The 25,488-nt window shown below is 43.5% G+C and overlaps 1 protein-coding gene across 2 annotated transcripts in view; it reads left to right on the top strand.

Annotated features, from left to right (window-relative positions):
- The window catches only part of NEDD9 (neural precursor cell expressed, developmentally down-regulated 9), a 183,530-nt gene that overhangs the window by 65,270 nt on the left and 92,772 nt on the right, over positions 1–25,488 (top strand). The window contains exon 2 of one of the 2 annotated variants that reach the window (XM_053223160.1): positions 845–963. In XM_053223160.1, the coding sequence (XP_053079135.1) occupies positions 952–963 (12 nt within the window). In that variant the 5' untranslated portion in view covers positions 845–951. Of the gene's footprint in view, positions 1–777; positions 964–25,488 lie in introns of both variants that reach the window. The other variant, XM_027040291.2, reaches the window with a different exon arrangement.

Raw genomic sequence — 25,488 nt, 5'->3', positions numbered from 1 at the left:
AAAGGGAAGTGAAAATCTGGCCTCTACTAACCAACCAAAAGCCCAGTCAACTTTTTTCCCCAAAAAAACAAAATTCTGGGCTTTGCATCTAAGCTGTTTAAAAGCCACATTGCCAAAGCGCCAGTTTTCCTCATTTTAGGGAAACAAGAAAAGCATATGGCTGCAGTGACCTTCTCGAGCTGTTGATGGGAGGTAGAGTCAGGGACATGTGGTGGCTTCAATATGATAAAAGCAACAACATAAAGAGGGATAATGAAGCAGTGGGTGGGGGGGGGGTGGAAGAACAAGTGAAGTCAATGTCAGTCAATGGCAGGACTAAAATTGTAGACAACGGACAATGAAGGCTCACTCACTTCTACCATTCTGTCCCAATATGAAACACCTGGCAAGTATCTACCCATCACTCAAGACTCCACCCCAAGTTTCCCTTCTCCCTCTTTTATGCCCTCACCAGGTCCACTTCATATTCTATCAAAGTAACTGTAGCATTTTATGGAACTATATATTTTTGGTTTGTCCTACTAGACTGTGGGGTCATTGAGGACAGGATCATATTTTATGCCTCTTTGCAGTTCCAGCCAATACGTAGTGAGGGTCCCATAAATGTTTTCCTTGGTTGCGTGATTGAATGAATGAATGAATGAACGAATGATGGATTTCATTCATGGGAGTATGGATTTGGCTTTTCCAACTGCTACGATGCAATCCTTAAGTGATAAAAAGTATCTCAGCCTCTGCCAAGGTTTACCCATTTTTGCATTTTTAACTTCTTTTCAGATTCAAGAAGCTGTGAATTCCGTAATGTCACACACTGGCATGAGAATAGCGTGTATTCTTTAAACAGAGTTATGAAAAGAAAGAAGCTGGTCAGGAGACTAAAACAGGAATTGTCCTTTTCAAGATCCGGAACTCCAACATTCCTTGGCTTCACGGAGAGAAGCACCTGCGAAAATGTGGGCAAGGGTGAGTAGTGTTGGAAACAATGTACATTTCATGCACTTCCTTTTTGTCCAGTTCAACTCAGACTCATTCCTGTGGAACAATAATCCAAATGGTGTTCCATCCTCACTCAGGATTGTAATTTATGTTTGGAATTAAAGGGCTAATTTCAGGTCACCGGATTTTGCTCTGTTAGGTGAATCTTTTGAGATGGATCTTTTGCCCACAGTAAATCCTCTTCCACTCAGAAATCTCGAGGGAGGCAGTCTTCTGGAATAAAGGCAGAATATTCCCCTTAGTATAACCAGTTCCCAAGCAAGTCTGAAAGTTATACTCACTGACAACTCAGAAGTTGATCACCTAGGTTAGATTAGCCAGGTCTCTGGTGCCTCCATTCTCTCTCTGCCCATCAGTGCTAAACCATCCCCTTTCCATACAGTCATTCCACAAGAAAGTCAATTCAGCCTGGGGTGGAGGTTAGGGTTAAAATAGTTGATTCACCCATCTAACCAAGGCTTCCTAAAAGTTTTATGGAAATTAAGTCGAAGAAGTGATGTGTGATGCACATCTGTTCATTGACTTGGAAGCAGGCAGCATGGCATGATGCAGTGGCCCTGGGGTCAGGCAGAGCTGGACTTATGTCACTCTTATGCTGAGCAGTAGAGTGACCGGGAGCAAGTTGCCTGACTCTTTTTAATCTTTGTCTCTGAATTTATAAAATGGACATAGGAAGGTTGTCCTAAGGATTAAATGAGAAAACGCACATGAAGCAATGTGTGCTCAGAGGAAGAAAGGTTAATTCCCTGATGTGCTGGGATCCACAATCTGCTGTCCGTATCACATGGAGAACTGACCATCAGGACAAAATAGAAGGCAACTGGGCAGTCATGTCAATCCAAAAAGTGCCGTATTTCGTTTGCAGGAGAAAGGCTAGGAGTCAAGTAAAATGACAAATGTGTCTTTAAAATATTTTGATGAGAAATAAAAGGATTTGCAGGGGAGTCTTTAAAAACCAAATGGCCATATCACTGTAATTGCTTTTAAAATAGCGATCTCTTAAAAGTCCCTCTAGTCCTAAGATCCTATGATACAGAATTCTGTCACAGAATTGGACATTTCAGAAGTGTCAACCAAACTGAATTACAGCAGTCCCCCCTTTACCCGGGGTTTTGCTCTGCATAATTTCAGCTACCCACGGTCAAGTGCAGATGATGCATTCTGGAAGCAGATGACCCTCCTTCTGAGTGTCATCAGAAAGTCAGTAGTTACCCCTGTCACAATGCCTACGTCATTCACCTCGCTGCATCTCACTTAGGCATTTGATCATCTCACATCATCACAAGAAGAGTGAGTAAGGGACAGTAAGAGACAGGGACCACATTCACATAACTTTTATTACAGTATATCAATATAATTGTTCTGTGTTACTACTGCTGCTGTGAATCTCTCGTTGTATGTGATTTAGATATTAAACTTTATCATAGGCCTGTACGTATGAGAAAAAGCATAGTGTATATTGGGTTCAGTGCTATCTGTGTTTTCTGGCATCCACTGGGGGTCTTGGCATGTATTCTTTATGGATAAAGAGAAGACTACTGCATGAATTCAAACTGGAGCAAATTACACTTATTTGTGATTCCTCAAGTCACAGGCATGAATATTAATTTCTTGGGGTGCCTGGGTGGCTCAGTTGGTTAAGTGTCCAACTCTTCGTTTCAGCTCAGGTCATGATTTCACGGTTCGTGAGTTTGAGCCCCGTATCGGGCTCTGTGCTGACAGCATGGAGCCTGCCTGGGGTTCTCTCTCTGCCCCTTGTCTGGTCTCTCTGTCTCTCAAAATAAATAAACTTAAAAAAAATTTTTTTAAGAAAAAAATAATTTCTTAATGAAGAGTGAAATAAAACTAGTTTCTCCTCATTTTTTTAGACCTACTGTTTCACTCAATTGAGATGAAAAAAACAAAAAAAAAAACTTAGCAATTCTCTAAAGCAAGCCAGTATTTCATTCCATCTGAGTCCCTGCAATGAACATTAGCACTGTGGTATTTCAAATACATGTTGATTCTCAACTTTTGGTATTCTAGATCTGAAAACCAGATAATTCGACCACCTGAAGTCTTTAATTTGCTTTAGAACTATCTGTTCAAAGTCCAAGGTCCTTTTGGATCCTTAATTCCATCACTTCTGGGTGGGTTGTTTTTTTTTTTATGATTGAACTGTATGTCAATATTACACACATGTACACACACACGCATACACACTTACATGTAACTTCACACTAGACTAGGTAGAATGGAAATATTTGGCAGTTATTAGTATCACCTAATAGCAAAAAAGAGCATTGATTCCTTGTCGTCAATGCTTTCTAAAGATATATCCCTACTGGTCTTTGGGGGACAGATCCAGATCTGAAGCAATACCACCTGATTTGAATCCCAGCCCTGTCACGAATAAGGAGTAGGACAAACTATTAACAAAGTATTAAACCTCTCTGTGCGTCAGTTTCTTCATCTATAAAATGGGTGAAAATAGCACCTTTTGGGAGGGGTTGTTGTGATGAGTAAGCATGCAAATTGTTTACAAATATGTTTGGCACATACTAAACCCTCAATAGAGGCTTCCAGTGAAACTCAGAGTTCTACGGCAGATAGGAAGTAAAGTCTACACGGCTCAAAGAAATCACTAAAGGCAGAAGATGGGGGAAGCAGAGTGTAAAAAAGGCCTTGAGAGACTGAGCCTCTAGGAATCTGGGTCAGACTAGATTTGGTTGCTCTTTTGAACCCCCTCTGCTGTGATTTTCTGGTTTGGGGAGCCACAATGAGGACACTGTGAGGTCATGGCCAGAAACATCCTTCGGGGAAACCTGTGCTAACCTTATAAATACTCTTAAAAGCAAGCCCTTAACCAAAAAGCTCAGCAAGTGAAAGCAAGCCCTGAGCTGACTGCAAATACCAATGTGGAGGGAAGGTGGAGAGCCCGTGCTCACACCTGGGGGGCCATCTGAGAGCTGCAGAGAGGCTGGGCAGTGGGCAGTCTTCCTTTGTGTCTCTACATGAATCAGTGGTGTGCTGGAGGCAGCTGGTTCCAGCTTCCTGGAGCCCACTGTGTCCATGCGTCCCAGTGAGTTCATGTAGGTAACTCAACAGTTGCCATAGTGGGGGTATTTACACCACAGAAACTGGAAGACTATAACTCAGGGTATTTTGTTTTGTTTCACTGTCAGAGAGCTGGTAGGTTAATATTTCCCAGTGCACCACTGGGGATGATAGAGAAGCTGGCTCAGAAAAACAAGAACACTGGCAATAAAAACCTTTTAAACTGCAAACGTCTTCTTTTGACATTCCTCAGTCTTCCCCGTTATACTAGGGCAGGAAGTTGGCAGTTGGACATGGTCTGTCGTGGTTTATCTAAAGAAGAAAAATCCAGGTGGACTATTGCTTCATGGATGGTCAAAATGTATCGATTGACAGGACTTGAAAATGTTGTCCTTTTTTTCCGATTAAATACACGTTCACCCCAGGTCTAAAATAGTCATCAAACTGCATTTACACCTGCCCTAGGTTTGTAAAGTCCCAAAAAGGGAGATGCAATGAAGTGGAGTAATTCACATACTCTTTTTTCAGCCCTTAAAAATAGTATTTTGATTATTCTAACATATTTTAAGGAATATGAAAACTTTATGTACTGAGAATGAATACCTTATGTCCCAACACTTAAAGGACAGCTTTACTTGTTCAGATTTCCAAGGTTGTTCCTTGAGAGTGAAGATGAAAGAATAGGGATTGAAATGAAGAAGTACCTCTAAATCTGCCTTTATTAGTCTGCTCGGCTAGCCATAACAAGTACTGTAGACTGATGGCTTAAACAACAGAAATTTATTTTCTCATGGTTCTGGAGGCTGGAAATCCAAGATCAAGGGGTCAGTAGGTCTGGTTTTCCTGAGGCTTCTCTTCTTGGTTTACAGATGGTCGATGGTCAAGTTCTCCCTATGTCCTCACACAGTCTTCCCTCCATGTGAGTCTGCATCCTAATCTCTTCTTGTTATAAGGACACCAGCCATATTGGATTGGGGCCCACCCACATTTTACCTTAAATGCTCTTTTAAAGGCCCTATATCCAAACCACGTCTTAAAAGACCAAATATAGTCACATTCTGAGATACTGTGGGCTAGAACTTGGACGTATAAATTTGGAGGGGGACACAATTAAGCCCATTACACTGCCTGAACATAACCATAATTTATCCACAAGGAAAATTAGATCTAACAACATCACAGGTCACGTTCCTAAGAGAAGCAGACTCTGAAGAGATGGAGATTGGCCTGCAGGGGTTTATGGTAGATGCTCTCAGGAAAACCTACAAGCAATGAAGGCAGCAGAATTAGGCATAAGGGGACTGCAGTGAAGTCATGGTCAAGGCCCAGGATGACCACAGAACTCTCCAGGCACGTGAAGAGTTGTTTGGAATTGAAGCAAGGGCACTAGGCCATTTTACTCCTGCAAGGACTAGTCATGGGGTGTAGGCTGCTCCCAGGAAAGAGGCATGATATTCATGAACAGGCTCTCTTCAGCTGAGGACAATCTCAGGCAGACTCAGTTGAGAGTTGCCAATCACCCGGTCTTTGGGAGCTGACAGAGGATTGCTCAGTCAAGTGGAGTCTCTGGTCGGTGCACTGGGTGTCTACAGTATAAGGAAGCAGAGGTTCCCCATGTGAATGAATAGATTTGCCATCATCTTCTTAAGAAATTTCTCATAATACCTCTCAGTAGTTTAAATGGTGACCTATTATGAACCCTAAAACACTTGGCCCAATTCTGGGTGCATCAAAAATGCCCAGCAGAATGGTCAGGGTGTATGGCCTCATGGGAAAAGTATGCTATTTGGAGACAAAGAGATCTGGGTTCAACTCTCTTCCCCACTATTTACTAATACTCTTTACCCTCTCCAAATCTCCAATGTCTCTTCTGCAAAATGAGGATAAGTAAGCCAACTTTGTTAGACTGTTGGAAAGATTCAAAGAAAAAAAATACACTTCAGGGTGTCGGGCACATGCTTGACAAAGAAGGCATTCCAAAAGCGTACGTTTCCTTCCCTTTCTTTAAGCAAATAATTAATCGGTGGTAACCAATTTCAAACCAGAAATAGACATTTGATCTCCTAACATGAGGGAAAATGTTTCTCAAATTCTGCACTTGATCTTAGCCAAAAGGCTGAGAAGTGATGTTTCTCAAATTCTGGTGTGATCAGAATCACTGGTGAAGATTGTCAAAACAGATTCCTGGATCCCATTCACAGTGAATCTAAATCAGGAGGTCTAAGGTGAAGACCAGGCATGTGTAATTTTAGCAAGCCCCATGGAGGTTTCTGATACCTGGAAAATCTTGAGGCCCCCTGCTTGAGGCTGTGGGTGTTGTGTCAGTAAGAATGGGAGTTCAGTGCTTAGATGCCTGGGGACATTTCCGCTGTCTTCATTGTCATTTAGTTCTGTGGATGTAGATGTACACATCTCATCACAAAGACTTCTCCCCTTGTATAAATACTGTGCATTCCAAAGCTAAAACATGCATAAATTATGTCAGCTATAGAATCAAACCAATTCTCCTTTTCAAGATGTAGTTTTATTGAGGTATAAATCACTACTACAAGGCAATTTAGTGCAGACAGGAATTTTACTGGGGGATGCAGATCCCCTGAGCTTGTCTGGAAAATGGGAAGCATATTCAGAGTTGCAGGTGTAAGAGCTGCGTGTCCTGCAAAGAAGCTCCGTCTGGACAGAGATTTAACTTTCTCATCTAAATCAAGGTAAATGGAGTTCCTCTGGATGGGATTGCTAAAGGCTTTCTGTGTTTGATTAGGGATCACAAAGCCCATCTGTGCTGCAGAAATTATACTGTCAAAAAGACACCTGACCGGGGTCCAGAAAGTAAACAGGAGCTGGAACACAGAAAGTGACCCCTGAGCGCAGACGGGCTTTCACATCCCTACCAGACTTCCCCTGATTTAACATGGGGCCATGTGGTTTCCCAGTGTCTTCTGTGGCTTTCTTTTCCCACAGAATGAGGCCTCATTTGTTCTAAAATATGAAGCTTTGGGGGTTTCTCGAACATGGTACTTTCACTCAGTAAAAATAAGTCAAGACGAAAACGTTATCTGTGGGAATCCATTCTGAAAATGGATTGAACTGAGAACATGAGAGAAATGGTCTGTTTTTCCCAAATGATCAGCAGCCACCCAGAAGTGGTCCCTTTTCCTATGGCAACAACAAAAATTCTAGAAGTAGCACAACAGAAGCATTACGATCAGCGAGAAGTCCAAGATGGCTCTGTGCTCATTGTCTCCATACTAATACCACAAGTCCGGGAGTTGGTGAGCTTCTTCTATCCTTAGACCTGCTCTGAGTTCTTATCGATGAAGGAGGGTTCCCTACAACTTGCCTTTATTTTCTTTTAAAAAATATTCCTCTGGGTTTGACTAGGGCCTTGTAACACACACTGAGTCCTCGTTACACTAGAGGAACCATGCATCCCCTAACCTTTAAATATTACCTAGAGTCCTTTGCTCTTTCCCTGGCTCACTTAGAGAAGCATCTTTGAGTACAACATCCAATTAAGTAGTAGGTTTACATCTAGTGCTTCTTTCTTGTATTCACATCTCTTTCTGACTCAGCCCTGTACTCTGCCATTCCTTAGCTACACAGAATTTTAGGGCCGGAAGAACACATTAGTCAGGTTAGTATTACAATGAGCTGCAGTAATGAGTAAGCCCTATAATCTTGGCATTGCAGCACAATACAGTTGTGTTCTCACTCCTGTGATAGTCACTGGCTCTCCTGGGCAGCTATCCTCAGGCATCTGGGCATCTTCCATCATCTCAGAGTCCTTCCCTTCCAGCAGCATAGATAAAAAGAGAAAAGGTATGGGACGTTTCAGCAAGCAGGCCAGGAAAGTGGAGAATTGGTCCATCAGCATTCCACTGATCCAAAGATGGCTGACAAATGTTGACAAGTGCACAGATGCTAATAGTGTTTGTCTCAGAGAGTCCTTAGATGCCCCTTTGCTTTCAATGCCTTCGAGTGTTTTCTAGTTGAGGCAACCGAGACCCAGAGTTACACAGAGCCAATCAGTGACAGCTCAATTCAGTGCTGGCCAAAAGGCCTCTTGCCCATTCCTATTAGTTCCAATTAATGTATAAAAAGGCTCATAAAATCTCAAGATACAGTTGGAGCATTGTTTCTAGAACTTTCTATCCAGGACTCCAGGGTGAGGAGGACTATGACCACCCTGCTCCAAAATCCACAGTTCCGATGCAGTCCTGTCCATCTGAGAGCTGGACAGATGAATGTTTCAAGGAGGAAGCGCCAGTAGCAAACCCTAATTATGGGAAATGCTTCTTGGCTCCTAAGGATATAAAATTACTTTGTGGAAAGTCAAGAAAAATAGAAACAGAATACACTGTAAAGCTTTCTTCAGAGGCCAAAAGTCACCTAGTAAGCCTTGCATATTGTTCTTGATTCTGTCAAGATAGCTTACAGGGTGGAGACAGCTGATAGGGAGAGAAAGTCTGGATGGGGTCAGCCTGGTTTGTAACCATTATGTTGGCTCGTGGAGGATATGTCTTGAAAGATTGTCCTCCCCACGGCTGAGTTCAAATTAGAAGAGACAGAGACTTCCAGAAAATACCTAATAGAGGATAAAGAAATGGGTGCAGGCATGGTCTCTTTGACAGGTTCTAAACACTATCTGGAGAACAGTGGAAAAACCGAGTGGAAAGAACTCCTATGTGGGAATCCGGATGAACCACATTTCTTTCTTTTTTTTTTTTTAAGTGTATTTATTTTGAGAGAGAGACTAAGCATGTGCACAGGCAGGGGAGGGGCAGAGAGAGAGGAAGAGAGAGAGAATTCCAAGCAGGCCCCTGAACTGGCAGCACAAAGCCCGATGTGGGGCTCGATCTCATGAACTGCGAGATCATGACCTGAGCCAAAACCAAGAGTCGGATGCTTACCCAACTGAGCCACCCAGGCACCCCAGAACCTTTGCCACACTTCTGACCATCTATATCAATGTCTATTGATCCCTCAGTTACATACCTATTTTTTTAAGTCTGACTTTATCATCACAAAGTTTGTATATCTGGATTTTTTGCCTGAATCTTAAAATTTTCACCTGGAGTTCTGATGTTGAGTCGTTAAAGGCTTTATGTTAGTTTTCATCAGTTTTAGGGAGGGAAAAGAAATAAAAATAATGCATGCCACTTGGCTGGAAACTAAGGTGCTGATTTAAACTAAACATTATTACACATAATGTATTTTATTACATAAAATACATAAATAACAGTAATAATAGAATTAGATTTATAGAGTGAGTGCCAAATTATATTACTTCATTTAACCAAAGCACAATCACATTTCCTAGATTCACAGATAAGGTATTAAAAATAGTGCAGAATGTAATTACATGTGCTTTTATTTTTCAATCTTTTTACCTCATTCTCAATACTTCCCCTTTTTTATAAAAATTTTTCATCCTTGTGAGTTGGGGGAACATTGTGTCCATGTTACTAACAGTCACAATGAAGCCAGTGAGATGAATGGATTTGCTGAATCCCATGATAGTTTATGGCAAAGCTTGGACTCAGATCAATGGTCAGCATGGTGAGCAAGAGAAATGGAGACAGGCTTGTTAGGTACCTCCAAAGAACTTGGAAATAAGGCAGCTCTCAGAGTTAAACTAGTAAAAGGCATACATAAAGTGCATAAACCTAGTAAAACAGAAAGGATGTAATTGGCCAATTGTGGAAGGAAGCCAAGAAACCATCCATTTATATATAAAAAAAATAGAAGAGGTAAAAGCATCTCAGACTTCAGCCCCACTGATCTGGGGGTACGGTAATGAGAAGGATGCACATGTGATTATAAGTTAGTAAGCAGAAAACTTACTAACTGCATTGTAACTGTTTGGATTAAGACTATGTGAATGAAGGAGTTGGTTAACCAAAAGAGCAGGAAAAAGAGCCAGAGGGTCATAGAGGCCCTCTCGATGGCACAGTCCATCAACACGGAAGCACCTAAAGAAGACACAGTCTTGGCAGTGTTGGCCAAAGCATTATGGTTCCCTTGATGAGACTATCTCTGTTAGGAGCAAGAGTGCCCAAGCCATTGACAGCAACATTCTAAGATCAATTAAGAGCCCTTTTCTTCTGATTCTGTGGACACCAGGCAACCCTGTGATAATTTGGTTCCTCATGACAGAACTGTCTCAATGCTTTCTGGTCTATCTGCCAGTGGTAATTATTATTTTAAATTACTGTCATTGTATCTGATGGCTATGAGCTGGTCCCACCCTAAGCACGCCAACCAAATCCCTTTTATGAACCTGAGAGACCTGAGACCATGATGTGTTCTTCAAGGTAAACACTACCTTCTGGAGTCCACCTGGGCATACAGTACTGTTACGTAGCCACAGCTCAGGCTTCACTCTGCTCTTCTTGAACTGTCGCTGAACCAGCCCCGTGCAATTTTGACGGAACCATACGTAAAGTCAAGATCAGGATGTTCTAATAATTGACAGAACAATTGCCATATTGTAAGCCAGAAGCAGCCTGCAGAATAAAGGGAAGGAAAGAACCTAAACCGCTTTAACAGGCCACGTGCCGATTTTCTATTGTATCTGGGACCCTGCCACAGACAGCTTCATCAAAGATACCGAATAGTTGACAGAGTAATGTTTTCCAGGTTTTCTCGCACCTTATCCAATTGCAGTAATTGTTAGGTGATAAATACAGTGACAGCTCATTACGAAACTCAGCTTCCAGAAGCTGAAAGGTTAGGTGGCACCTCTCACTTGCTGGGTGATAGGTTAGCATCTTACCCCTGTCCCTTTCCACTCCCAACCCCACAGTTCCGTCTGTAGTCTTGTGCACTCAAGGCATTAGATTTCACACAAAGCCTTTTGAAGTGAAAATAAAGTCAGAAGGCTCTTCTACAGAACCTAGGAATAAAACTATGTATAAAACTATACACAGAGGGCAGGAATGAAGAGGATAAAGAATATGGCCTGAAAACTTGAGAGCATTATCCGCAGTCTCTTCGAGCTTTTAGATTTGTGTGTGTGTGCACATGTGTGTGTCTGTGTCTCCCTGTGTACCTAGGAAAGGGTTTGTATACTCTTGTGTCCTCACACGTATATTCCTAAGTCTGTAAGTGCTAACTCTCTGGGTTTTTTTTTTTTTAGCAGCTTTATTTAGGTATGATTGGCATACAATGAACTACACATATTTAAGATGTATGTTTTGATAATGTTGACACACATATACAGTTGTAAAACCATCATCACTATCAAAATAACAAACATATCCATGATCCCCAAAAGTTTTCTTGTGCTCCTTTATATTTTTTAATAATTATTTTTTAATGTTTGTTTATTTTGAGAGAGAGAGAGAGAGAGAGAGAATGCACGGAGGAGGAGCAGAGAGAGAGAATCCCAAGCAGGCTGCATGCTGTCAGCACAGAGCTGGATGTGGGGCTTAATCTCTTGAACAGTGAGATCATGACCTGAGCCCAAATCAAGAGTTGGATGCTTAACTGACTGGCCACCCAGGTGCCCCTCTTGTGTTCCTTTATAATCCCACCTTCTGCCCCTTCCACCTCCCATCCCATCCCCAGGAAACCACCAATCTGCTTTCTGCCATTATACATTAGTTTGCAATTCCTAGATATTAATATAAATGAAACATACAATATATACCCTTTCTTCCTGGCTTCTTTTGCAGAGCATAATTATTTTGATATTCATTCATGTTGTGGTGCGTATCAATAGTTCATTTTCTCATTGTTGCTGAATAGTATTCCTTGTAGGAGTGGACCGCAGTGTGTTTGTTTATCCATTCACCTGTTGATAGATACCTGGATTGTTCCCAGTTGGAGGCAATTAGAAATAAAGTTCTGTAAACATTTGCAGAAACATTTTTGCATGGACACGTGCTTTTTTTTCTTTTCTTTTTCATTAATTTTTTTTCAAGTTAGTTACCATACAGTATAGTCTTGGCTTCAGGAGTAGAACCCAGTGATTCATCTCTTACATGTGACACTAGTGCTCATCCCCAAAAGTGCCCTCCTTAATGCCCATCACGCTCTATCCCCCCTTCCAGCAACCCTCAGTTTGTTCTCTGTATATAAGAGTCTCCTACGGTTTTCCTCCCTCTCTGTTTTTATCTTATTTTTCCTTCCTTTCCCCTATGTTCATCTGCTGAGTTTCTCAAATTCAACATATGAGTGAAATCATATGATACTTGTCTTTCTCTGACTGGCTTATTTCACTTAGCAAAATACACTCTAGTTCAATCCATGTTGTTGCAAATGGCAAGATTTCATTCTTTTTCATCGCCGAGAGTGTTCCATTGTATGTATATACCACATCTTCTTTATCCATTCATCAGTGGATGGACACTTGGGCTCTTTCCATAATTTGGCCATTGTTGATAATGCTGATATAAACATTGAGGAGCATATGCCCCTTCAAATCATCATTTTTGTATCTTTTGGGTAAGTTCCTAGTAGTGCAATTGCCCTGTCATAGGGTAGCTCTATTTTTAATTTTTTGAGGAACCTCCATACAGTTTTCCAGAGTGGCTGCACCAGTTTGCATTACCACCAACAGTGCAAAAGTGTTCCTCTTTCTCCACATCCTTGCCAACATCTGTTGTTTCCTGAGTTGCTAATTTTAACCATTCTGACTGGTGTGAGGTGGTATCTCATTGTGGTTTTGATTTGTATTTCCCTGATGATGAGCGATGTGGAGCATCTTTTCATGTGTCTGTTTGCCATCGGGATGTCTTCTTTGGAAAAGTGTCTATTCATGTCTTTTGCCCATTTCTTCACTGGATTATTTGTTTTTTGGGTGTGCTTTGTTTTCTTTTGGACAAATTCCTAGGATGGATGAGTAGGTTCCATGGTAGATGTGTGTCTAACTTTCGAAGAAACTGACAAACTGTGTTCCAAAGTGGTTGTACCATTTTATGTTTCCATCAGTGGTACGTGAGAATTCTAGTCTAGTTCCTCCACATCCCTGCCAACACTATGTATGGTTCGATTTTTCTTTTGATTTTAGCCATCCATATAGTTGTACAGTGATAGGTGTACAGTGATACCTTCCTATGGTTTTATTCAGCATCTCTTCATGTGCTTAGTTGACATCTGGAAGTCTTCTTTAATAAAATGACTATTCATATATCTTGTCTAATTTTTAATTGGGTTGTTTTCTTATCATTGAGTGTCAAGAGTTTCTTATCTATTCTGGATGCAATTGCTTTGTCAAATGTATGTACTGTGAATATTTTCTTCCAGTGTCTGGCTTGTCTTTATTCTCTTAACATTGTCTTTGGAAGAGTAGACATTTTTAATTGTAATGAAGTCCTATTTATTAACTTTTTTTTAATGGACTATGCCTCTCAGTGTGGTGGCTAAGAAATCTTCACTTAATCCAAGGTCACAAACATTTTCTCCTATATTTTCTTCTAGAAGTTTCACAGCTTTAGGTTTTACATTTATCTCTGGTGCATTTTGAGTTAATATTTACATGATGGAAGGTATAGATTGAAATTCATTATTTTCTATATGGATATCCAGTTGTACCAGCACCATTTGTTGGAAGGACCATGTTTCCCCACCAAATTTTCTTTCTCCTTTGTCAAAAATCAATTGTCCATATATGTTATTTCTGTTCCCTTGACCTATCTTTAAGCCAATAACACACTGTCTTGATTTGTGTAGCTTTCTAATAAGTCTTGAGCTCCAGTGTTCAAATTTGATTCTTCTTTTGTAAATTTTTTTTCTTTTGTTTTGTTTTACTTTTGCTATTCTAGGTCCTTTGTGTCTCCATATGAAGCTTATAATCCACTTGTCAATTTCTACAAAAAATGCTTACTGAGATTTTGATTGGGATGGTGCTGATTCTATAAATCAATCTGGGGAGAACTACATCTTACCAATATTGAGTGTTCTGATCCATGAATAAATTCTATCTTCCCACTTATTTAGATCTTCTTTAATTTTTCTTGGCAGAATTTTTTTTAGTTTTTAGTGCATAGAGAACTGTAAACATTTCTCAGTCACAAACTATAAAAGAGAACAACCAGTTTCTTCAAGACTGACAAGCTAAAGGCACCAGAGTCTTAAGCCCCAGTATTGTTTTACAGCAATACAATGCAGGGACTATAGAGAGGGGATGATAGTACCTATTTCCTAGAATTTTGAGCATTAAATGAGAGAGCACAAGTATACAGTTTAAGATAGCACAGGCCATGGTTCCGACTGCCTGGGTTCAAATCCCAGGTCCACCATTTAGAGCTGAGCAATCTTCGGAAATACACAATCCCTATTCAACTCAGCTTTTTGATCAGCAAAATGCAGAAAATACTAGTACTTCCCTCATAAGGACCCTCATGAGGGTATGATGAGCTTGCTAAACAGTTAGAAATCTCTTGTCATATTTTAAGCAACAAATAAATGTTAGCAATGGGTGTTGATTTTATCATTAACGGCACTTAACACAGCATCTGGAACATAGTAAGCAACCAATAAAGGGTAGATTTAATTATTAGCTTATATAACAAACTAGGCTACCTGGTTAACACCTTCACATATGCTTCACATCAATTTGAGTATCACAGGCTGAATTGAATTTGCTGGAAGGATGTTTGTTCTTTTTTTTAAGCATGTTTGTTTTGAGAGAGAGAGAGAGAGAGAGAGAGAGAGAGAGACAGGCAGCAGGGGAAGGGGAGAGAAAGAATCCCAAGCAAACTCCATGGTGTCAGCACAGAGCCCAACGCAGGGCTCGAACTCATGAACTGTGAGATCATGACCTGAGCCGAAGTCAAGAATCAGACGCTTAACTGACTGAGCCACCCAGGTGCTCTAGGAGGTTTGTTCTTAAAAGACCTGACCCTGATACTGAACACAGACTCCCCTTTCTACTCTTTGAATGTCGTATTTGAGACTTTGCCTCAGACATACCCAACACAGGATCTCAACATGTAGGCAAATCTCCCACAGCTAGCTTTACCATTAGTTTCCTTCATTTCTCTTCCACCCATTTTGAGATCTAGAAGTCTGAAAGAGATTGTATAAATCATTCTCTCTCATCACTTCCAACATCCTTAGAAAGCTGACTCCTTCCTGATGATACACCTACTCTACCCCTGACCCTTGCTATAGGGCAGAGAAGTGTCCAGGTTACATATAGACTGGTTCTATGGGGTAGTTTTATGATGTGATCTGATTTCAAAACCCAGGAAGGCCCCGTGCACCTCTCGTCACCCCCCACCACTACTTTCCACCCCTGTACACACACACACACACACACACACACACACACACAAAATCTCCCCTTCTAGTTTGCTGACACAAGCTGCCTAATTGGAAACCCATGTCTGCACTTGATGACTCAGTTCCCTGTAAAATTGCAAATTACCTTTGAAGAAAAAAAATGATCATGAACTTATTCATGTAGGTGACAGTGCGACGTCATGGAAGCCCCAAACCAGAAGAGTCAAGTCTTGGGTTCTAATCTTAGCTGCTCTTCTCCCTTCTCTGTAACCTAAGATTCCACTTAAGCTCTCTGCTGTACCCTAAGGGGATGGTGCCATTTGAGTCATTCATTCACCCAGTAAATCTTACCACAGCCACGTATTGATTTAAGTGCAGAAGACACAGCAGTGAGCAAAACGAAATCCCTGCTCCCACGGAGTTCCTATGCAAGTCAGAGAGATGGATAATAAGCAGTAAACACATATGTAATAGATCATCAAGGGGTGGTGAATTGCAAGAATCAAAAAAAAGCAGAGCAAAGAGGCAGAGAATGAAAAGGAATGCTAATTTAGGTGGTGGCAAAGGAAGTTCTTTCGGAGGCAGTGACAATTCAGCAAAGGCCTAAAGGAAGTGAGGCGATGTGAGGCAAGCTGGCAGAAGAACATTCCAGAATGGGGAGTGGTAAGTGTGAAGGTCATTTTGCTCGACGTGTTTGAGGAAAATAAAGAGGCCATATGGTTGCAGTAAAGAGTTAGCTGGAGAGGTGTCTAGGGCACAACACATATGGGGCATTGCAGGCCAGCATGATGACTTTGGAGAGTGTGTGTGGTCTAAGGGACACGGAAGTCACTGCAGGGTTTGGAGCAGGGGAGTCACAAGATCTGACTTGTTTTCGAGCACTCAGGCTGACGTGCTCAGGACAGGTAAGAAACAAATGTTTGGAACATAACATTAAACAATTAGATGTAGGGGAAGCATTTCAAACAAAGGAATAAGAAAAGAGTAACAGATGACTCTAATATTTTGGCCTGGAGAAGAAGAGGATGGCATTAACTGAGACACAGAAGCCTGAGGAAGAAGAGGGCGTACCAATAGTTTGTTGGGGACATGTTAAGTTGGGCTCGTCCATTAGCTATGTCAGGGGCAGGTCAAGTGGGCAGTTGTATATATGGGGTTGGAGTCATGAGTGTCTGCATGATAATGGAATTTACAGCAGCAAGTGGCATCACCTGGGTGGTGACTGTTGCTAGAAAAGAAAAGAATTCCAACAAGAAAAGGGGGGTCCAAACAAAAGATTCCAGTTTATTAGTGGGTTAAATGAGATGGACACCTAAAACAGGGCATTGGAGTACTTCAGGGTACACCCCAAGTACCAGAAATCTCAAGTAAAATGAGCTTGAACAATAAGAACGTTTATTGCATAATAGAATTCTGGAAGAAGAGTAGTTCTGAGTTTGGTTAATTCATTGGCTGAATGATGTCATCAAGAACCAAGATCCCTTCAGCCTCAGGGTGGCTCAGTTGGTTAAGAGCCAGGCTCTTTTGGTTTCAGCTCAGGTCCTGACGTCACGGTTCACAGGTTGGAGCCCCGCATCAGGCTCAGTACTGATAGTGGAGGGCCTGCTCGGGATTCTCTGTCTCCCTCTGTCTCTGCCCCTTCTCCACTCTCTCCCTCTCAAAAATAAGCAAATAAAAACTTAAAAAACAAAGAAGAACCAAGGTTCCTTCATCTTTGGACTCTGCTATTCTCATAACAGCAAGATGGCTGCTGTAGCTCCAGATGTCACATCCTCTCACACCATCCACAGGTGGGATAAAGAGAACAACCTTTTTTGTCTCTTTTTAAGAGGAAACTTTACCAGTAGGCTCCCCGCAGAATTCCCTCTTCAACTAATGTTGAATGGGTTCAACTTTGTGAATGGGTCACAAACTCACGCCTACACAAATCTTAGCAGGGAGCACATAGCCGTACGCAACCATACTATTATAGACTCCGGGGGTAGAAGAGACCTGGAAAGTTCATGTTCCAATGTCAAATCCTCATGACTTTGTGCATTAGACAAGGTTCCAGAGAGAAGTATAGGACCTATCCAGATTATCCTAATTTAGAAGGAACTCAGAGGATCTGATGCCAGCCTCAGCTATGAGTGAGAGCAGAACACAGCAAAACCACGGGATAGTGCATCAGTCCAGGCTAGTATGAGAGATGCCTCCCTCCCCACATCCCAATAAGAGCTGAGACCTTTGGTCCAGGGGCACAGCCAGCCAACCCACAGCCACCTAGAAGGATGAAGGATGCTAGGGAATAAATGCTCTGCCTCACCCCTTCTCCCTCCAACTAGAAAACAAAGGTGAGACCCTGAGGCACAAAACAGAAAAGAGTGGAGAAGGTTCTGGAAGAACAAACAGAGGATATCTGGCTTGCCCCATAGGGAAGATCAGCCACTCTGAGGCCACTCGTTTCACTTAGGGAAACTCTGGCTTCTAGAAATATCCCAGTCAACCCAGGGAAGTTGGGGGGGGGGGATCTATATAGAACAGGCCTAATTCCTCATCCCTGTGACAAAAGTTGAGATGGAAGACATAGTCAAGTGTTAGGGCAGAAGTCATTAAGATTAGTTTAGTCCTTGACCCCAGTGTCCACTGGAGATGGAAGGTTGGGGTCTCCATGTATCTTTTCCTTAGCACGGTGCCTCTCCGCCAGAGGCAGTTTTGCTCAGTGGGAGACACTGGCAATTCCATTGTCACAACTTCAGGGAGTACTACTGGCATCTAGGGGGTAGAGACCAGGCATGTCACTAAACACCCCACAAGGCACAGCGCAGTAACCGCCACAAGGAATGACATGGCCCCAAATGTCAATAGTGCCACAGATGAGAAACTTAGCTGGTGTAAGACCTTCCCGAGGGGCCACAGCCCAACGTTTCCCCTTACACTTGGGCCGAAATCTTTGGTTTCATGGTGAGCTAATACAAAAACAGTACCAGGGTTCTTTGAGGGCAGGGAGGGAAGGGGTTGGTGGCAGCAGAGTCGCAGGGGTGGGGGGAGAGGCGGGAGAGAGAGGAGGGGCTCTGTGCTCACAGAGGAATGGCCCTTGTTGAATTTCTCGCAGTCAGTGCACAGCCCCCAGCCAATGGCGGGGAGCAGCGAGCCCAAGGGCCACACCAGACCCCCACCAGCTGTGGGGCTGCATGCGAGCTGTATCACATCCCAACACCCGCTCTTTGCAGGCAAGCCTATAAACAAGAAAGCCAACCGCGAGAACATAAGAAAGAAATAAAAGTTGTTTGGTCTGCCGTCAGGAAGAGATTGTTGGAATATCCTAACCCCAGTCCAAAAGGAACAACCAACAATAACAATTAGGAGACCGCGTCTGACGTTGAACCACACGATGCCTGCATTTTCCCCGTGCCAGGACCATTTCCAAGGGGACTAACCACTGGCCCCATCCTGTGTTCTTACCACAGCCTGAGGAGCCCTCCTCTCTATGTAATCACCAATGATAGGACCCAAACACATGAAAATGTCAGCCGGGACCATGAATTAGGAGCAGGTGAACTTAGCCTCTGCTAAAGGCCAGCGGATGTATGTGTGCTGTCACACCTTGATTCCTCTTTCACTTGGCATCTAGAGATCAATTGAAAATATTGTATTTTAAGTGAGTCTTCCAGATACCTGTAGTTACCCTGTTTAAGAATAACCTTACTGCTGGCATATTCAGGGGTGGAAAGCTTTCTAAACGGTATACATTTTCCTTGCTTCGATAAACAAAGCATATTGACAATAATTCTAGCCTTTCAAGTGACTCAGGACAATTACTCTAATATAATAATAAGAAAATAAGATGTTCTCAGACCTTGGATCACTTTGCCCAGGCATTAAATGAACCCAGATCATGCCTTCCCCCACCCCACCGCCCTGCTTTGGTTCTTGTGCAAACCCTCCATAGCTCCTCTTTGCCCTCCCTACAGGCAGCTGTCAGCGATTACTCTATTTATATAACCAGGCCTGCTCACCCATAGGCCTTGCTTTCTAGCACTTGCTGCCGAGGGCTACGTTTTTGCAGCATGCTGAAATCCCCTGGGTGTTTAAAAAAATCATCCACGTCTGAGTCTCATCTCCAGAGTTGTGATTTCGTTAGTCTGGGCCATGGCCTGGGCCAGGGGATAGTTTAAAACTCCCCCAGGTGAGTCTGTTGTGTGGCCAAAGCTGGGACCCACCGGAACAGGAATAGTCTACCCTATTAGAATGAGGCAGAAAATAAGAGTGAATTATGATCCGAATGATTTTCCTATGAATAAGCTTTAGTACATGAACCTTTCTGTGATGTGTTTTGGAGCTCTTTGGGTCTCGTGTTCTCCTTTTTAGCTGTGCTCCGAGGAAGTGATTTAAGGAGGGAAAGGGGTAGAATGGATCGGTGGGTTAGTGTTGGGTGTCTCCTGTGCAGCTGCACAGGATCAGACCTTCACTGTGCCATTTACTTGTGACTTTGGGTAAGTGGCTTGATCTTCATCAGTAAAGTGCCGGCATTATTACACTATATGTTAACTAACTTGGATTTAAATTTTAAAAAATAAAGTGTCGTGAGGATTCAGGGGGTTAGTGCACACAGAGGACTGAGCCTAGAGCCTGGCACGTAATAACACTTCACAAAGTTAGTGCTGTTAGTTCGGGACGCAGCATTCAGGTAGTCAAAGTGGAGAAACGAGATGTGGGCGGGGCTAAGGGAACAAAGCCGGGGTGTTGCAGCTCCCGGAGAAAGGCAATGCTAGGAAGCTGTTACCAGCCCAGGCCAGCAGGGAAGAAGGAAGTGGTGTTGCCAGGATCCAGTGCAAGCCAAGGCTGTGGAGACACAGAGTAACTGCCGAAGAGGAGGCGAAGGAGCAGGGAGGGAACAGGGAAGAAGTACCCCGACCTCTCTCTCCCCCTGCCTTCCATTGGCTGAGCCCCAGATAGTGGAAGGGAAGAGGCCCTCCGGGGCGGGGTCAGCATCCTGCGGCACACAGCTAAGCACAAAAGGAAGGAGATGAATCAGAATGGGCAGGGAGGTCGAGAGAGAATAACCAGCACAGTTTGCTGTTACTAATTGCTGTATGAGCTGGGAAGTCACCAGAGAGAGTCCTCCTTGCCCTAGAGGGGGGTGCATCTACTCAGCATGCATCAGCTGTAGAATCCAGAGTGCCGCCCCTCAAGCCAGACTCGTTTCGAAAGAAAGGTGCCATCACCACAGGCCTTCAGCACCAAACTGGGGTGGCTCAACATGGCTGTGTGCGAAAGTCCAATCAGAGCACTGGCATGAGCTTGCTGGGAATTGCAGGGTCTTGCTCCGCCCTCAGCCCTGTGGAGCTGCCAGTGTTGCCCTCCGAACCCTCACTTCACTTGCTCTCCTCAGCTTCTTTCCCACCCCTGCCTGAAAGTGTCAGAAACAGCTCCTCCTTCACTCCCTCTGTTCCCTGAGCCACATTCCTGAGCCTGATTTGCAGCTAAAGAATTTCTTCGTCCATCCCTTCCCCACCCCCAAACACCACTTCTTTCCCCTCCCTCGTGAATGTTGACCCTTTGTCCAATAAAGACGGCAGTCTTCCAACTTCCCACTTTCTACTCAAGTGGCCCTTTCTCGGCTGTGTTTGCGTTTGCCCTACGAAACCACCCCCCCAACCCTCGGAGTCTCACTACCTGTCAAGTACTGAGTGACGTGAGCGGAAGCAGAAGCCCCTATCTTCCAGCAACTTCCATTCTAAGTGTAAGGGGTGAGAGGCAGTGCTCATGGGGACTGGTGGCTTTCCCCATAAACATCTAGGCAGTGTGACTGCACTTTATGTTTTGTCACTGCACCTGATTGCAAATGAAAATGATTAACTTTTGGATTCACCGCCGGGTGCCCTGGCAACTTTTCATACTGGGCTGATACATGCACTTGGTTGCCCTGGGAACCCTGCTGTGACCCTGTCTTCATTGACATCATCAAGCCTTTTCCAGATCCTCCGACTAGATGCTCCTTTACCAGATTAAATTGAACTATTTATCCTTATTACTCCATTATGTGCATTCCAAATTCCTTCGGATTCATGCTTTCCATCACATACACACTGTGCTATCATAACAGCCATCATCCGGCTCTGTTCCCCTTCAGAAGCCTGGAAGACGTTACTACAGGGCTCTCCTGAGGCAAGAGAGAAGATGAAACCCTTCCTGTCCTCCTCCCAGTACTCAGGGGCCTGTGAGCAAAAGCATCATAATGATGTGCCAATGTCCCCAGAAGGAGCTGGGGATGGAAGTGAAGAGACACCTGCTCAGGTCTTAGTTGGCAGGATTTTAACCATTGATTTGGGTGCAGAGTGGCCAAAAGCAGCTGCAGCAGGAAGAGTGGCACTCGCTCAACACATAGGTCCTAGGGATTCGATGAATCCCTGCCCTCGAGGAGCTTACATTTTATTTTTATTTATTTGTATGTTTTTGTTAAGGTCTGCACTTTTTCTTAACATAGCAGATGCACAAGGTTATGTTAGCTTCACGGGGATAACTTAGCGACTGGACAAGTCTAGACCTGTTCACCAGGAGTATGGCCATCATCCGTCCCACTGCATGGCTGTTATGATATCATTGACTGTATTCCTTATGCAGGAGCTTGCATTTTAGATAAGGAGGGAGGACACAGTGTGCATGCATGTGCACACACACACGTGCAACACGCTCCCACCCCGATAACGTAGGCTGGCAAAGGATGAATGCCAATTTAGTAGTACATAAATAATAATAATTGGGTTCATTTTTAAAATCTGTAATGCAGGGGCAGCTGGGTGGCTCAGTCGGTTAAGTCACTGACTTTGCCTCAGGTCACGATATCACGGTTTGTGAGTTCGAGGCCCGTGTTGGGCTCTGTGCCAACAGCTCAGAGCCTGCAGCCTGCTTCGGATTCTGTGTCTCCCTCTCTCTCTGCCCCGCCCCTGCTCGCACTCTATGTCTCTCTCTCAAAAATAAATAAACGTGAGAAAAACTTTTCTTAATCTGTAATGCAGGCATTTCCCTTAATTATGACTCTTTCTACCCAGGTGATTTCCATTTCAATTGATGTTGGTGGGATTTTTGCTATATTTCCTCGTGTGTCTCTGTTTCCATATGCATAACTTTGGTGGCTGAAAAATTTTTCCCACTTCCAAATCCTCAGATGTACTGTTTGACATCCTGACTTCATGACACATCCACAAATTTACTAACAATTTATCCGTCCATATCTAAGGATATGTCTTGGGATGATGTCTTTTTTTTAATGTTCATTTTATTTTTGAGAGGGAGAGACAGAGCATGAGTGGGGGAGGAGCAGAGAGAGAGGGAAACGCAGAATCCGAAGCAGGTTCCAGGCTCTGAGCCATCAGCACAGATCCCGACGCGGGGTTCGAACTCACAAACTGTGAGATCATGACCTGAGCTGAAGTCGGACGCTTAACCGACTGAGCCACCCAGGTGCTCCGAGATGATACCTTAAGATTTAAATACCTTAAAGTAGAAATTGTCTAAAAAATAACTCCCCATTTAGGTAGGATGAGGTGTATGCCTTGTATCTTCAGTCCTCATTTTTTTCGGGGTAGACACTATAACAAAGCCAATTCCTCCAAGAACAGCCCCCTCCTCCTGTCCACATCTGTCCACATGTGTCACTGGCATAGGAAAAGCAAAGTCCAATCCTGAGCAATGAGTGATTCTGAAGAATGTCTCAGCTCTAGCCCATAGTGGTTGGCATACAAATCAACCATTAGTTCGTCATACTGACACCTGCTTTATTTGCTTTGATGCCCTGTCCATATTTCTGTCACAGCACTTCTCAAAGGCTATGCCTGCTGCCTGCACACACAGATGTCTCATCCCGCTAGACTGTGCACTCTTGGAGAACATGCAGGGTTCGGCTTGGCATTTCCAACATGGAGCACAGTGTTATGGGCTCAGCAGACCCAGGGAAATGTGGATGAATGAATTGATTGAATAACCAACTAATGGAAAATGGGAAATCATAGGCATTCATACTCCTGGAGAGCAGGAATGGAGCGACGAGTAATTCTGAGACAGGAAGCACTGTCTACGGGGTCACTCACCTTCCTTGGCAAAATCACACCCCAGAGTGTAGCACCATTTGCACTGAGGGTTGATGACTGAGCTGGTGGTTGGGGTGTCCCATTCTGATCTGGGAAGGGTCTCAGGGGCACAGTCTTCATCACCCTTCGGAACACACAGCACAGACCCTCCCAGATGATGGAGCAGCCCAGACAAGGACCAGATTACTTAGCCCCTTTATCACGTCCCATTTTAATAAAACTCTCTGTCATTACTCCCGTAAAACTGGAAGACCACGTTATGCGTAAACTAGGGTAGGTTCAAAAAGTTCCTAACAAATCGTTACTCCAATTCTAACCTAGTTCTCAGGTTTGACGTAGGAAGAGACAAAGAATTTAGTCTCAAAGGAACATTTGGATTTTGCTTGGAACACATTTCAAGAAAATTGTCAAGGACGATAAGTGCCGTAGCATTTTGCGATTTAGTTGGAGCCCGTGGCTAAATCCCATCATTAGAAAGGGGGCAAAGCGCATTTGGATGTTGAAGTGTCACTAATGTTGTCGTCCTCCTCTCTTGGCTCACCCTGGCAAAATGCTAATGAAGCAGGAACCCATCCAACATGAGCAAGCCACAGTGTGCCCTGTGCACAGCACTTCTGCCTCATCAGACATAGGAGTCACATCCATGAAGATAAAGTGTGTCTAAATGGACAGTAATTTTCCAGGGAACAACCTTGTATTGAATGATGTGCTAAGAACTACTCACAGGTAGGTGTGCTAAAGGTCATGGGGCGTCGATTCTGCCTCCAGTCGGACGAACAATGCCTCGAGTCATTTGAACCCTGATAACATTTACTCCAAACCTCAAATAAATAAAGTCATACTGAGTCACTGGCAGGAGATATCTGCCGGCAGGACAGAAGTAGCTGGTTGACCGCATTCAGGGACTGTGTAAAACGCAGCCTGAGTAAATAGACACAGATAAGCACAGCCATGGAGTATTCGCACCTCGGCTTTGGTGATGCTACGTGACACGTGTCACGATTCAGGTTGTCCTTGCTTTAAGCAAATTTAACCTTTAGTATACTTGGTTTTTTTTTTAGAAACTAAAGAGGGACTATTCACTTAACTTTTTTTCATTTAACCAGTCTTAAAGAGCACCTCTGTGCTCATAGTTATAATAATTTTTTTAAAGTTTATTTATTTACTTTGGGAGAGAGAGAGAGTTGGGGAGGAGCAGAGACAGAGTGGGGCAGGGGAGAGAGAGAGAATCCCAAGCAGGCTCCACACTGCCAGCACAGAGCCCGATGTGGGGCTTGAACTCACAAACCACGAGATCACAACCTGAACTGAAATCAAGAGCCAGACGCTTAACCGACTGAGCCATCCAGGTGCCTCAATTTTTTTAAAGTTCGAAAATACACATTTTTCAGGAATACATCTATCACCAAGTACACGTTTATAAAGAAAGGCAGATAAGCAATCAAATGACTATTTAATTGACAATATTGTAATCTTGGATACTTCTTTCAATAAAACTTCACCTTGCCTACACCAAAGAAACTGCTTCCTTGACCGAGCTAGACAACAACTGAGCAACAGAGACGTCCTTTGTTCCCACCACAGCACAGAGCCAACAGTCCCTCTGATGATCTGTCGCTAACTGAGACAAGGAGGACCCTGTGGCAGATCTATTCATCCGCCAGGCACATCGCTGTGGGGGTCAGCGTTTTGGCATGAACAAGCCCATGGCTTCAGGGTCAAGAGAGAAGCAATTAATCAAACCACGGGGAAGAGAAATGAAAATCGAGCAGACAGTTACGAAGACCAGATAAGAGGAACAAGAGTCCAATATGTGCGTGGATAAACAATGCTCCCCTTTGCACGCTGAAGAATGTGCAAGAGGGTGAAGCCAGAAATACAGAAATGGTGCTCTCAGCTGCAGTTTCCAGGCATGGCTTTTCTCTCCCGAACTTGGAGCCCCCTCCACAGCCTCATTCCTCAGGCTCTGCACCTTGGTCACCCACCTCCAGTGTCCAGGGAAAGCCACGGCCGGTGCCAGGCCAGTGCAAGGATCCGAGCAGCCCAGAAATAGGGAGGGATGAGATAACAACACGCCTTCCGCCATTAGTGAAGAATGGAACTTGCCCAGTTAACCATCTTGAAGTAAACGCCTCAGGCAATGGTGTTCTCCTTC

This window comes from Acinonyx jubatus, chromosome B2 (assembly GCF_027475565.1).
Source record: "Acinonyx jubatus isolate Ajub_Pintada_27869175 chromosome B2, VMU_Ajub_asm_v1.0, whole genome shotgun sequence".
Taxonomy (NCBI): domain Eukaryota; kingdom Metazoa; phylum Chordata; class Mammalia; order Carnivora; family Felidae; genus Acinonyx; species Acinonyx jubatus.
Note: the sequence above shows the minus strand (reverse complement) of the source record. Positions and strands in the feature narration are given on the sequence as shown.